Raw genomic sequence first — 15,478 nt, 5'->3', positions numbered from 1 at the left:
TATTCGGTTAATACTACGGCATCCTGAGGTTGTGTTGCCATGATTAAATTTAAACATATGTTTATGTTACAATGTATTCAGTCCTAAGTCTTGGAGTTAAGGATAATACCTTAAATTTCGCTTTAAATTGATACTTTTTGTTTAATTTTACTTTTTTATCTTTGTATGGTAAATACATAATATTATTAATTAATTAAATTAAATCTATAATTTGAAGAGTTCTTCAACATCTATAGACTTAGTTTATTATATCACGAGAGTATGAACAAGTTGTCTCTCAATTAATTATTAAGTGAGGAATAAAAAAAATAGCTTTAACAAAATTCAAAGCAACATTGAAATCTCCTTTATTTATACATTAAACTCCCACGTATCAGGGAAGCTGGGAAACATGGTAACACAGCGCTGAAGCCTCAAGATGTATTAGTAAAAGCTTTCAGTACGCAAGGAGACGTCGCGAGGGCCTGTTTCGTTGCTCTAACCCCTATTCATACGATCGTAAAACTTTTTTAGTATCAAGTGATTGTTTACAGTGACATTGACTGTAATGGTTTAACGGGTGAAGTGAATGTGCTTTTAAAACGTAAGTCCTGTTAATGTGTTGTTTTTAAGTTAAGTTAATTGTTCTATTTAAATATAAGCATGGAACTTTATGCTTGATGTGAATAGTATGTAAAAAAAGAAAAATCGCCAGCGGAACAAAATGTTAATAGTCAACGGGGTTTCATCAGTATCAATTTAAATAATTATTAGCGCTTTTACAAACCTTACGTAATCTATTGAAGCTAAGTGTTTTAAGTCTAATTTAAGTTATCATAACTTAAATCGTAATCTTAAACCTATTAAATTTATTAATAAAGGAATTAAATACTATGCCAATAATTTCCGGTTTAAAATATAGTGAAATTTATTTTTATCATTCCTAAGAAAATTGTCCTTATATTAGGAAATACCAAAATGTTAATGGCATGTTTTCAACATATAACTTATGTTTAAATTTAATTTTATAATAATAATGTTAGGAAATATTCGTTGTTTTCTACCTATATATATGCCACAGAAAGCCAAGTCCCTCCGGAACCTTTTGTAAGCTGAGCACATATGTTAAAATAAAAATACCAAACGAGAATAGATATATAGACATTGTCTATTTTTTGTCCTAATAGGACAGATATATACTAGAATCACAATATCAGGAATAAATTCTATACATACGTGGTTTTATAATTTTTTATTTTTATTTGTTTTTATTACAGAATACAAATGTAAAATCCAAAAGAGAAATAAAAAGGAAAATATAAACGGTATTAACGTTAGATACTCGTCGTCTGGAAACTTTAATCGTTTCCAGTAAGTCTGTGAATATAGACTTAAGCCTATTAATAGTGAAGTATGTCTACGAGTAATTCTTAGAACAAACATTAGAACGAACAACACCTTTAACATTTTTTTTAAATAAATAAATTATAATTTAGTTACTACAGTTATATACTTTGCGGACTTGATTTCTTAAGATTTATCCGCATCAAAGTCTGTTGGCGTGTTTAATAATTAGTGGGAATGTTTTAAACTATTTAGACAGCTTGTGCTGCATTAACCCTTTATATGAAGTGTAATGGATGAAATTGCCTTTATAAAAATATTATAGAAACAACAGTATATTTTTATACCTTATTTATTATGTATAATTTTTATTATACTTAATTAAAAGGAAGAAGATATGTTTTTACTGTATTCTTCTATTCGCTTAATTCGTATAATTGTAACAAAAATATAGCCTACTATATTATAAAAAAATATTTAAAATATCAATAAAATCATGTGTCCCAAATCTGAAAATATTTTTTCTTTTTCTTATAGAATGGGGGGCAAACGGGCAGGAGGCTCACCTGATGTTAAGAGATAGCGCCGCCCATGGACACTCTCAATGCCAGAGGGCTCGCGAGTGCGTAACCGGCCTAATTGTTTTCCGTAGTTACATCAGAAAAGGTTAAGTCATAAGTATGAATTAGATTTTCATTGAAGGTTCACGGCATACTCCATTTTAGCAATAATTAGATATATAATATGTTAATAAAATATTTCGGAAAAATCTTCATCTATGTTAATAAAAAAACTTTAAATCGAAAACAAATATTCAATTATACATCACGAAAAATTTCCATTGTTTAAACAAAACCTCACTTCCATTCCAGAAGTATACAATTTTTACAACACATTCTCCTAAGTCGCATTTCTTTACAGCGGTTCTGACTTATTTGCCCTATAATTAGAAGCTGGCTAAAAATTTAATTAAAATCCTCGACCGTTTGAGACCCGGCGTGAATAAAAATTAGCTTGCGAGAAACACTTCGCTTTAGAAATTATTTTAACAATCATACTAAGTAATTTTTCCATAATGTTTTATTTCCTCAAACAATAGCCTAGGAATCCTAACGTTAGCATAAGTTTAATATTAAATTATACCTTGTCTAGGAGCTTGTTACCAGAACTACACAGAGGTTTTATGATAATATCAAAATCAGTTAAGTGCTGCCATTGAAAAGAATTAAATACTAAAGGTACTTAATAAACGCTCCTACTTGTTACTACAGCTTAAATAATATATAGCAATACATTTATTATTTTGTTTCAAAAATACCACCTACCCTTATTAATGTTAAATTGTAAGTCTATAATTGTAACTCTTTCTATTTAAATAGTATTTTATTTAGATAGTACACATACAGAATTATAGAAGACTAAACCAATGAATTATTTTCGAGGATTGCATTCAGCGTTATTAACCTTGCATTCTATATATAGTAATTTAAAGGTGATATATTGCAAGGTGCACAAATAAAAGGAAGACCTCCAAAGCCATCCGCTGGAGGAGACCTCCAGGAAAAAGAAACGTGGGAATACCACAAAAGCGGGCTGATGACATAGTTAAGGTTTTTGGGGAGAAATGGATGGAGGAATCTAAGAACATATCCTAATGGAAACTTCAGCTGGAGGCCTTTACCCAAGAAGGGTCCGTACTGCAGAACACAATGAAACGGAAATAACAACAACTAACGTCTAATTTTAGTCGCAGCTATAAAATTCAGCTATTAACTCAACAAAAAACCCACGAAATCTAGTTTTTACTCCGCCCAAAAAATTTATCTAATTCTTAACCATTATTCGTATTTTTAACTTTTAATTTAATTTTATTTACTTCACACCACATTATACAAGATTACGATACTTACACTGCTAACTTTTACTTATATTATAATTATTATTTTCTACTAAGCATTAATACATTTTTTTTTTGCGACTGAGGCGCAATCTAGCTTATGTGGTCTTTGGCACAATGACCAGCGCTGTGGAACATTTTGCTCCTCAGCATAATGCTGAGCCAGGGCCAATTACAGCCACAGCACACACGCATTACATACTTGAAACGAACCGAATGGGAGAAGGAAAAAATAAATTATGTATGAGAGATATATAATACCTTTTTTTTTCTTTAGTTATTGTTATTTTGTGTGTTTTTGTTTGTAATAAAAGATATGTCTATGTCTATGTCTAACGTAGACTAAGGAGTATAATAACATAAGTAACACCCATTTGATATGTATTATTTTTAATGTCTACAAAGAAAGAGTTGTAAGTTTGTACGCGCTTTCGTATGCATTTAGCTACGCACGGAGCAACTTAAGATCTGTGCTACGAATCCCCGTAGCATGCAATTCGTAGAATTTTACAAGAACATTTTTACATAATATTTATTTTCCGTCTAGCGAGTAGCGTTTTCGCTCCTGCAGCATAACCTTTATTACTCTTTAAACAATAAGAAATTCATGGTCTGAGAGTTAATCTCAAAACTTAACCGAGCTTTTCCATCCATTTTGTTCACGATTTTATCATCAGAGTTATAATTAATAAAGCCAGTATAAATGAACATTAATGTTTCATTCGGCGTTGATTGGATTAGAATATTAACACAATTTGAATGTGGTTACATTTGTTTAGTAAAGTTAATTATAGTGTTACCAGCTGAAATAATTCGGTTTATTTATTATTGGTAGCCATACGATAAAATCGTATTACATAATGTTACGCTAACTTTAACATGGTACCACTTCGATAAGTGCCATTTGATATTAATGAAAAATCTATGAAGTATGACCAGTGACCACTGTGTGAAAAAAACATATATTGCGACCACTTTTTTATTAGGTGCTTCCATATTAAATTGGCGTTTTGTATGGGAGAAACAAAAAGTAGATTTTTTAAAAATATTTTATTAATCAAAGTATGTACCATTGCTATCTATGCCATCTTATAGGTAGTTCATTCCCTTTAATAAAAAAAAACTACGGGTTGCACTCCGGGAGTGCCGGCAGAAGTGAAAACTTGAATATTAACGTTCCTTTTTTGATATTTTGGAATGGTTAGGGAATAATTTTGCACAAATTGCTTTAATTATCAGTATAAAAGTACTATCATTTATGTGGTAGAATACAATATTTATTTTTTGCGCTATCGTACACAAACATGACAATTTATATTAGATTAAATACGCCGCGCCAGCTGTCTACTCTCCATCCGTCTTACAAAACCTACACAAAATAATTAAAATTAGTATTAAATAATTCAATTAGGAAAATTCACTATTTTAAGTTGCCCTTTTCGTTATTCGCGTCAGTCTGACCAAAACGTTAATAATAAAGCTTTAGACGTTTCTCAAAATTAAACCTTGATGTATGCATGTCTGCCTGCCAGAGGATATATTAGAGGTCAAAGTCGCCTGTACGATACAACGTCAATTTCATATGTAAGGATTTAATAGTAAACTTCTGTACACAATTATTTTTACTGCACATAAATAATTCCGCATCAACGTAGACACGATCAGTGGTTTAAAAATGTCATAACCTACAATAGTGTTGCTATCGACCGCTCCCAGTGAATGGACAAGCATATGTATTGTATATGTGTGTGTCTTCGGTAGAGGAGGGTAGCGAGTTTCATAAGCGAAGCGTCATATAGAAAATCAATCTTAGATTTAAATTTACCTTTTATATATTGAACTTTGTTTAGAATTACAACCGCGATCCTTCTGTTAGACATATGTCGTCGAGTTTTGGACTTTAGCCATGCCGGATTCTTCACAATGTATTCTTTCACCATACTACGAGTGTTAGATGCGCAGATAGACTGAAATTCCATTGGTACATAGCCGGGGTTTGATTCTACGATCTCTGGGATAAAGTCTCACGCTACTAGGCTACACTGCTTTTTCCTATCGTATATAAAGATAGGTGAAAACGTATTTATTTTGAATTTAAACAACTGACGCTTGGCTAACATTGAAAGTTTTATTAAACATTTCTAAATATATTTGTTCTGAAATTGAGACAAGTAAAAACGTTTTATTCTAGTAAGGTATGCTAACGTTTCAAATTTAATTTATTTAATATTAATGTAATATAAAATATCCATATATAAAATATCAATATACTATGCACTGGGTCCTAGGTCCATTACAACTATTTTATTTTTAAAGTGAATCACCGGCAAATATACTAAATATATATATATGTTTGTTTTTTAAATTCATGTTTAAAAATAAACAATAATGTTTAACTACGTAACAATAATTACCAACTGTAATATTCAGGTAATAATAACCAGATATCGAATCATTCAAATTAACTTTAACACTTTATCGAAAGCAGTAATGATTGAATTAATTTTTCTCGTTATTGAATCCATTGGTTTATTAGCGCGATCTGATTAATTTTAATAGCATACAGTTAAATATTTCACATTATAATTGAACTGTTTTAAAACAGAATATGACAATTGGCATTATCATCTTAAAAACAAATTGCGTAAGGAATAAAAAAAAGGGTGCGTGTACTTATGTACGCGCGTAAGAAGTTACACTTCTTTGGCATTATTAAAAATAGTTTTTGATTGCATGCACATAATTAATTACAATTAAATAATCAAAGACTGGAAATGGAGTCATTATAGTCAATAAAGTTCAGTTAACATTTGAAAAATTAAATAAACAAGTATTTATTATTATTCTCTTACATTAAGTGTAACATAAATTCTATTATTATTCGAATGTTGTTTTTAAATTATGTCCAATGCCGTAGCATCTTCCGTGGGCAACTTCATTCTGTTAATTTTGTGTCACGGTGCGCGCGCATCGTAAAATTTCACTCTCATCAATTTTTCATAACGCGCCTAAAGAAGTATAACGGTGCTTTTGATTGTCATTGGACAACAGCATCAAGGTGACAATTAACACAACATCATGACATAGTTTGTTTCGTCTTATCATCATCATTGTCTCTGATTGGGCTACGCTGCTAACCATTAACAAGATAAATGCACGTCCAAACTCTCCTAGGGTAAGATTCAGAGACGTTTAACGACTTCCATATGTCAGAAACGTATTGGATTTTTACTGAATTTGAAGTCAACTGTATTTAATAAGACTGTTGATTTTAAGAACACTTTCATTTGGTAGTTACATTTTATGCCGCCGCGCCACACTAATCTAACTCCACACCATCATCCCCCTTAAAGTGAAAAAAATTATAATCATTTATATTTTTTTTCATGGTACTAATTCTTATATAAATATGGACACAATTTATTAAAAAGGATTAATATGCACAAAGGATACTTAACTCCTAAAAGGTTTCGTAGGATCATGAACTATTTCTATTTTGTTGTTTCGACATATTAACATTAAGTTCCTAAGGGTCCTTCATACAGTTTGTCATCATTTGATTTCACTCTTGTTTTTAATTAAGAGGAAATAATTTTTCTTATAATGCGCTTTTTATCATAGTCTAACATTCTTTTGAATATATTTTCAATTAAATGTTTTTCAGCATTTTAATGCGCTAATTGTAATCTATATTTTCTAAAGCGAGCAATATTTGGCAGGGTTGCCATGTAGAGAGGTGGTTTTAAGAATGAAACACAACCTTTCACTTGAGGATTATATTTTATACTGTCACACTAAATTAACTCCAAACCACGATTTAAATTATATTTTTACAAATAAGGCGGATATTAGTCTCTGAACTTCGGAGTCTGAACAGTAGCTAGCTAGCAAAGATCAAGGAATAATGTTACAAAAACAACCTGCATTTTTGTCAATACACATGAATAAACGCTGTCAGTAATATAAACAATTGAATAAACTAACCCGCTATCTATGTGTCCACACCCGTGCTACCTCGGTATTCAATACAATGCAAATAGCAGGAACTGTCAGAGTGTGATAGGGGATATTAACATACATCGTATTAAGCAGCTTCCAGTTGGATTTCGGAGCTATTATAGTTTACTTCTTAATATTCAATTGCTTTATCGTAATGTAAATAATGTATAATGTAATATTTGGAAACAACTAAATTTATAGTACGAGAAAACAAATAAGCAGTATTGCAACTTTTAGGTAATTTTAATTGCATTTTTCATAAGAGCCTACGGGACAGTTTTATGATACTACAGTTCTGTAGCTTCAATGTGCCTGATGGGTACGTCAGAAGGCGACACCGTTACTTATACTTCATGTGCCCACAGCTAGGACTAACCTTCTGAAAAGGGCACATATGATTCGGTGTATAAATTTACTTAACGAATTACATAGGTTAACAGACCTTTTTTATTGTCCGTTGAGTGAACTGACAAAAGTTTTATTATTTGTTAGTGCCTAAAGTAGTTTGTTTTCCGAATTATTTCTTATGTTTGTTTTTTGTTTCGTCTGTAAATTTTATTCACTTGTGCACTCAATGTCATGTTGTCAATTGAGGGTCACCTATTAGGACAGGATTGTTTTTTTATAAACAAATAATAAATAGAATTAAAATAAATAAATGATTGTCACGCAGACGATGGACACCCATATTTGCGCGTCCGTGGCCGGTGGTTTTTTTTCAGTTTACTTATGTCTCTAGTGCAGCGACTCAACGTTTTAGGTGTGCGTAACTAAAGTTTACATACTCCTACAAGTAACTAAGTAGTAATTAATAAATATTACTGTTTAAATTTTATAGCGTATAATAAAAACCCAAATTATTCCACACTCGCTGATTTTTATAGTATTTTTGTAACGCATTAGAGATTTATTTAGTTGTTTATTTATCTAATTGACCCTGACTTAGAATTGTAACGTCTTAAAAATACAATTGTCTCTCAATTAGACATTAAATAATTTTTATATGTTAAAATTTACGTAATGTAAAGAATATCTTTAGGCACCAATTCTTAATTATTAAAATTGGTAATAGGTTGTTATAATTAGTATTAAAGCACATTAACGACATAAACCACGTAAACTGGACATAAATTTATTTATTTCCATAACCAATATACCACGACCAATACCAATACCCATTTATTAGTTTGAACTTAAAAACATTATGTCAATATTACCATTTCTTTTGAAAGTTCCGCTTGAACAGCCGCCATACCCCGCTCGAATTCAATACAATGCAAATATAGAAGCGCTGTCAGCGCCTGATAGCCGGTATTAACATATATTTGCAGCGCTGTTTGCGTTCCACACAATGGACACTTCGCAAAAATTCATGACAGTGTGGACCCATCATATTTTATGTAAAGGTGTGTTAAATTTTAACACGCCGTTAAATCGGCGCTAAATTACCCGAAAGTTTTAATCGTTCGGTCTTTATATCGACTTATATGCTTTTTCCTTTAGATGGAATTTATATATTTAAAGTATTATCGAGGTTACTTTAGTTTTTTTGTTGTTACCGCAATTTCTGTACCTATATGGTTTTTTCGTAAGGTGATAATGAGCCCTATAGTCTTTATGATTCATAGTATGATTAAAGGGTAAATATTCCGGATCGCGGCACCAGCGATTTTGGGGCTGATATTTTTTATGACCACGTCATGAGTTCTTAGCACCATAACTAGTGTTGTTATGATGGCTCATGACTTTTTTTGCCCAAAAAAATATTCTAAAAGTACCCAAAACCGAATCAGAGCACCCCACTATCCCCTTGGTCTTGTCTGCCTTACCTAGAGTGTATATAATTATGAATTGTGAGAAAGAAGTTAAATTAACAGTAAGGGCGTAGAGCGGGTAAGAAGAACTGTTCTGAACTGAGTGGTTTATCTTTTGGAGCCCGGTTGGTCGTAAACTCAAATTAGTTCTATTTCGCGTACTATACTGGTGAAAGTCACCATTTGTTTTAAAATCGTTTATATTTTTTTGGACATACAACAAGGCTTCAAGAATATATTGACCAGATAGTGTCATAATATTTAATTCCTTAAACTTATTCCGTACCGACTCCCTCGGAGAAACACAACAAATACCCCGAACAGCCCGCTTCTGTAGCACAAATATGGATTGAACCTCTGCAGCAGCACCTCACAGTTCTACAAGGAGTATGCCTACTACGTAGCCTATGACTACGTCACTTTCGTAGCCATAACTGGATATTTAAATTGATACAGAGCATATGCTAAACCACTGTACATAAAAAGACGTTGTAATTAATAAGCGCATTTTTGTTGTTTATTTAAGAAACCCATTACTTTACGCTGTTTTACAGAAGGTCAGTAAGAACTCTTTTAGTCTTAAAAACAATTGAAGACCTTGAAAACGAGTAACTAAAGAAACTATTCTTCCCGGTACTGCTTTACTCCGTTTAATTACAGTGTGTTCACTGACCTTTGGCCCTTTTAACAAGCTCATCGTGAATTGTAAACATGCATAATAGTTGCGACGTAATATCAGCATTACGGTAATGTACCGTGCTTTGGGAATATCAACAGCTGTTTTATATATAAGTAAAAATTTTAATTAAGTTAAATGTAAAATTCATGATAATAATAAAGATTTTTTCGTATTTAAATTGTTTTATAACTTCAAATTGAACCCCATTTGGTTATAAGCCTCCTGCATATTTCTCCACTCCAAAATTCATACTGACTCTTAACTTATGTCAATCTTTTATTTTGCTCATAAAACACCTTTAGAACGTAGTATTAAAACAAAGCTGCAACGTTGCTAGAAAAACTGATATGTTATTTTAAATAACACTAAGAAATTGATAAACCCTAGTCCTATTTTCACTTTTAGCGACAATATCTTAAGTACACAGTAATAACATTGTCTCCTCAAAGAGAATTTATTATAATAGGTTTTATGCTTATTCTATTAATGTATGTATAGAATGCTTTATGGTTTTCAAGATATTGTGACAATTAAATATTATATATTTATTTATAAGTTCTAAAAAAACGTGTATAAAATTATACAAGACAATATGATTTCACAAATTTTACACACATACACATCAATTATATTATAACTTGCAAGCTTGCAACGGAAAAAATGAAACAGGCAACCACAAAAAAAAAAATTACTAAAAAAAAATTATATATATTTATCAATGTTAGTAATCAGGTTGTAAGAGCGAGATAGCCTATTCAATGGATGATTAAAGTAGCAGCTAAGCGATTAAATCACTTGCTTATCGTCTTATGGTAATATTAGCATCACTCGAAACATCACCCGTTCCTACTGTGAGTGGAAATGTTTCTGTAGATTGTTTTCATTTTAATCTAACTTTCAGATAGTTTTATTTGTTTTCACTGACTAGCACTTAAGTAATTAGTCGAAACGGTGTAAGCCTCTCGGGGTTCGAGTAATAAAGTTTTCTTGATAACATTTTTCTATTAGGGTCAACTATTTTTGAAGTCCGTTTCAATTCACTTTAGATTTTGTTCTTGGATTATTTATATGTCATTGATTTATAGAAATAAATCAGTGGCGCTACAAAATTTTAAGGTTCTGTATCTGTTTCATGATCATTTGTCAATTAACACGCCGTCGATTTTTTGAGTATATGGCAAGCCGGTTTTCAAACGATTTTTCCCTTTAGCGTTCGAGCTAATGTTAAATTTGCACATAGAAAGGTTGCCGGGGATCGAACTCACGACTTCAGGGTTGAGAGTTGTACGCTGAAGCCACTAGGCCAACACTGCTCTATGATTTATTTAAACTAATGAATTTATAGGTTTCTCGGAATATGAGGAGAATAGAGTTAGACTCACGTATTCTTGAAGTAAATATGTAAGGGTTGTATGATTTCTATGAAGCGTTTGTACGTGGGGTGGATTGTTATCCAGTAAAAAGAACAAGACAAAAACCAACAACTGTTCGTTCCAGCATTGTACGAATAAGCAATTTTTATTAAGAATACAACGATATAAATCTACGTAAAAAAATACTTCTATACTATAAATTTAAAAAATATTTTTGCTATTACATTGAATCAAATTATTTCGCTTTTTTAAAACCTTATTCGCAAATATACTTTTAAATATTGTGGACCTTGTGAATTGTAATGGGGTATTCAGTATGTTGTGTCAAGATGTATTTTACATTCCTACATGGTTATTCCTTTGTATTTCTGTCAAACCCCAGAATGCCACGGATGTCATATATACAATTAAAATTGATTATTTTTCTTGAAGGGAAGAAATTTTCTATGTCTACCCGTCGACTTTCCGGGAAGGATCAGGAAGCAAGCGTACTTATAAAAAGAAAATGAGTGAAAAGACAGGAAACGCTCGACTTGCAATTAGAAGTCTGTGTTCTGACGTGATTGTCATAGGTTAGGTATTTCTTATGCTTAGATAGAAAAAGCATATAATAGACGTATTATTATTTATTATCTTTATATTTTTATGTATGTCCAACTCGAATAACAAATAGTTATGGTGCGTCCTATTGGTCCCAATATATTTTTTTCTATACCCATTTAATTTTTTATTAACACAAACAAATATTTAATTGATTACATTTTCAACAGATAAAATGGTCTGATGCGACTTAAAATGGAAAGATAAGATGGAGGGCATATAAACAAGATGGCGGAGGATTTTGGCGGGAAATTGGTAGTGCTGCTTTTGCTCACCTTCAAGTGTTCCTGTTTGAGGACCAGGGCTCTCACTAATGAAGATACAGGTAAGTCAATAAAGGAAAATAAAATAAACGGTCGTTGTATAATGTTAACTACTTTTATTTCTTTATTGAGAAATAAAAGGAATCTATAACGCTACAATATTCCGTATTCGAAATACAATTAATAAGTCAATTGTCAAAATGGTTTCACATCTTTTTATTTCAATTTGTTTTATTCGTATTGTGCTTGTATTCGTAATTTAAAAGTGAATTAGATACTGGACGTAGAAGACAGTGTTTTAGTGACCTCGTACTGCACCAATTGTGCGACGTTGCCGTATTTCTAACGAAGGGCGGCAACGTTGCACAGGTGTCTTTGTCCGAATTACTAATTTTTTTTAGCAAATTTCAAAATTACTAAAAAAATTGTCTATGTTCATCGCTTAGTGCAATAACATATAAATCCTTGAAACAATACTTAATAAACTCACTTTTATACAAAACTAGATATATTTTTTCAAAGACCTCTTAAAAAGACTCCTCTAATAGGCTCTATCTCTCTTGACTTTTCTTCCAATCATCCCCACCAACTTCTTTAAGCTCGTATTCAAATATATATGAACGATATACGAGTATACATATACGTATTATAATGTGATCAAGAACGTAAAATGGAGTGCCATAGTATATTTTAAAACAAATTGAAAGTTATTTATGTGATATTGGAAGGTAGTTTACGTAGAACATGGTATTCATAAAATTCGATTTCCGCGTTTATCTTACACAATTTATTGGTCGAAGTAAAGCCGGCTCGATACTATGCTCCAATCCCGGGCGATTTTACACCTCATTTGCTACGAAAAAAGATTTTTCGTTCCAGCATTTTAAACGGATAATAGGTTAGGTTAGGTCAGTTTCTCCCCATTGTCCCACTTACTGTATATAGTTTTGGGGGCCTCTATGGAAATGCAACGTGAACTAGCTTTCTGATGAAAGATAAGAAACAGCCCTGCCATTCTGTAACTCACTTTTCGAACTCACACAGCGGTTTTCGAATCGGCGGTCGCTCTCAAATCAGCCGTGAAGCAGTCATTTTATGATTTGGCATTCTGAAAAGATGGGAGCTTGTAGTTAATTGTTTATGAAAAGTGAGTCACAGAATCGCAGGGCTGTACTTTGTTTTTCTTAGTTAACTTATATGTGTTGATAAGACATAATGTTTGCGTTTATTAGTAATCATAACAATCAAATATACAGTATTTACAATTTTCTTAACCTACATAGTATTGTAACCAAAATAATTAAAAAGAAAATTAAAACAGATTTAAAAAGTTTGGTCCTTGTGACATAGTAACCTGTAACGCTGGCAGCATTTCCTAGCTAAGCTAAGCTGTATTGCGATACTTCTTCGTTAGATGACATTCACAATTTTTTTTTTTTAATTCTACAAGTTGCTTATAAATGCTTTAAAATCGTTGATAATAAACTGTTTTCCTTCCTTAATTTCTTTAAAATAAAGGTCAAGGTGAATTAATAATTAAGGCAATCCACACTAACTGCAGTCTAACTAAAGTGAATTTTTTAACATTTTATTTATATCTTTTTAATACAATCACAGAACCAAATGTTATATTTCAACACGTCCTTAGCTAGTCTGTTTCATAGATTGACGAATGTAGAAAGATTTATCTCCGAAAAATTCTTTAGGGTTTCTTTCATGTAGGCCGTTTAAAAGGGATAAAAGTTATCGTTACGATTGTGTGACAGAATGATTGACTGCGAAATGTTTTAGAACAAGAGAATTTGAAAATATAATTGTAATCGAAGTACAGTTTTAAAACAATAGATTATAGACCATACATGGGTATGTGTATAAATATTTTATTATAGCATTTTTTTTAACTAGAGCAGCATTGGCCTAGTGGTTTTTTCGTGCGACTCACATCCCTCAGGTCGTAGGTTCGATCCCGACTATACACCAAAGGAATTTCTGTCTATCATTTAACACTCGCTCGTGATCTCTCGTGAGGAAACCGTCATGCCTTAGCCCCAAAGAGCGTATTAGATATAGCCAAAGATTACGAAACAAATACAGAAATCTCAGGGACAGACTTAAAAACATTTAGCCGCCGCGCCTATCGCGCAGATTTAACAGAAATATAGCTAAAATCTGTTAAGAGCACAGCGTTGTAGCAATGGTATTTATTTTTTCGTGCTCCTACAGTGAAAGCAAACATCGTAAGGATAGCAAGAGAATATCAAAATAATAAATAAGAGAATTAAGAAATAAATGCATTCACGCCACCGAGTTGTTATTAATTTTGTTTGTAGATAGAAGACAGACAACGTCGTATGTATTTAGTAGTTAACTAGTATTTAATTATTCACGAAGAAATAACAGATAAACAAATACATATATAAAAAGATATACAGGTAATTAGAGAAGTGTCCTTGAATAGGTAAAAAAAAAACACATGAAAATATAAACAGCATTTCGGCATTTCGGCATTTCGGTATACCACGGACGAGCCGTCTGGTATTGTCAGGTGACCCTGCCCGTTAGCCCCCTGTTAAATAATAAAAATTCATACAATGCATATCATTTTATCAACTCACGTTTCGAGTTGGGTTAATAAATACATAATTATGTTTTCCTATTCAGCTTGCGGGAAAAACTTAAGAACGCTAATTAACACGATGCTATTAACGCGAAACGTTACAACTTATTACTCAGAAACACCGACCCTGAATAGTTTTCTTCTTAAGAAACATTACCTGCCACAGAATCTTTTCGTCAGTTGGTATGATTATAACCTTATTTATTTCGAGTACTGAACTATAGCTTAATTTAAGGAATTCATTTGAAACCTCCATTATCCAGATCGTTTCACGGATAAAAAAAATCTTGGAATTGATAGACTCTTGCTTGGTTCTTTTTTAAGTCTTTTGATAACAAAAAAAAACAGCATTTTTTCATTAAATATTCACTACATTGAAATATTATGGAAAAAAAATCATGAGATATCCTTCAATCAATTATATCGTGCAAATGTATATGGTTTTTGTTTCCTTGTATTATTTTTTATGTTGTATAACCGTTAATTATTGGTGCAACCAAATTAACTACATTTTCATTTTTATAGGCCAGTAACGCATTTTCGGCTCGCAAATGCCTTACGTTCAATGTAAGTGTCTATGGGTGGCAGTAACATATCAATCAGCCTTTTTATTTCAACTAAATTAATATAAATGATTATAAAAAAGTTCTTTAAGAAGGTTTTGTTGCACAGCTGTCCTCTTGTACAGCTTGCTTATGTGGCACAAAGGCCTCCTCCAGCCGCTTCCATTGATTCCTAACCCTGCCATCTCTTTGCCACAGAGGACCGGTGGCTTTTAAAGTTATCTGCCCACCGCCCACATGGTCTTCCTCTCCTTTGCTTGGTGTTGTTCGCTACAACGGTGTCCATTGTGTGACTTTTTTCGACCATTTTTTGCTAGTAACACATAACATCAGTTATTATAATTGCAATA

General features: G+C 31.9%; 1 protein-coding gene across 2 annotated transcripts in view; it reads left to right on the top strand.

The window, feature by feature from the left end:
- The first annotated feature begins 452 nt into the window (after positions 1 to 452).
- LOC125053982 (B-cell receptor CD22-like) overlaps positions 453 to 15,478 on the top strand; it is a 106,426-nt gene continuing 91,400 nt past the window's right edge. For both annotated transcript variants that reach the window (XM_047655627.1, XM_047655626.1), the window contains exons 1-2: positions 453 to 583; positions 11,856 to 12,010. In XM_047655627.1, the coding sequence (XP_047511583.1) occupies positions 11,914 to 12,010 (97 nt within the window). In that variant the 5' untranslated portion in view covers positions 453 to 583; positions 11,856 to 11,913. The remainder of the gene's footprint in view (positions 584 to 11,855; positions 12,011 to 15,478) is intronic.

Source organism: Pieris napi, chromosome 11 (assembly GCF_905475465.1).
Source record: "Pieris napi chromosome 11, ilPieNapi1.2, whole genome shotgun sequence".
NCBI lineage: Eukaryota > Metazoa > Arthropoda > Insecta > Lepidoptera > Pieridae > Pieris > Pieris napi.
This window is presented reverse-complemented; position numbering and strand designations above follow the sequence as displayed.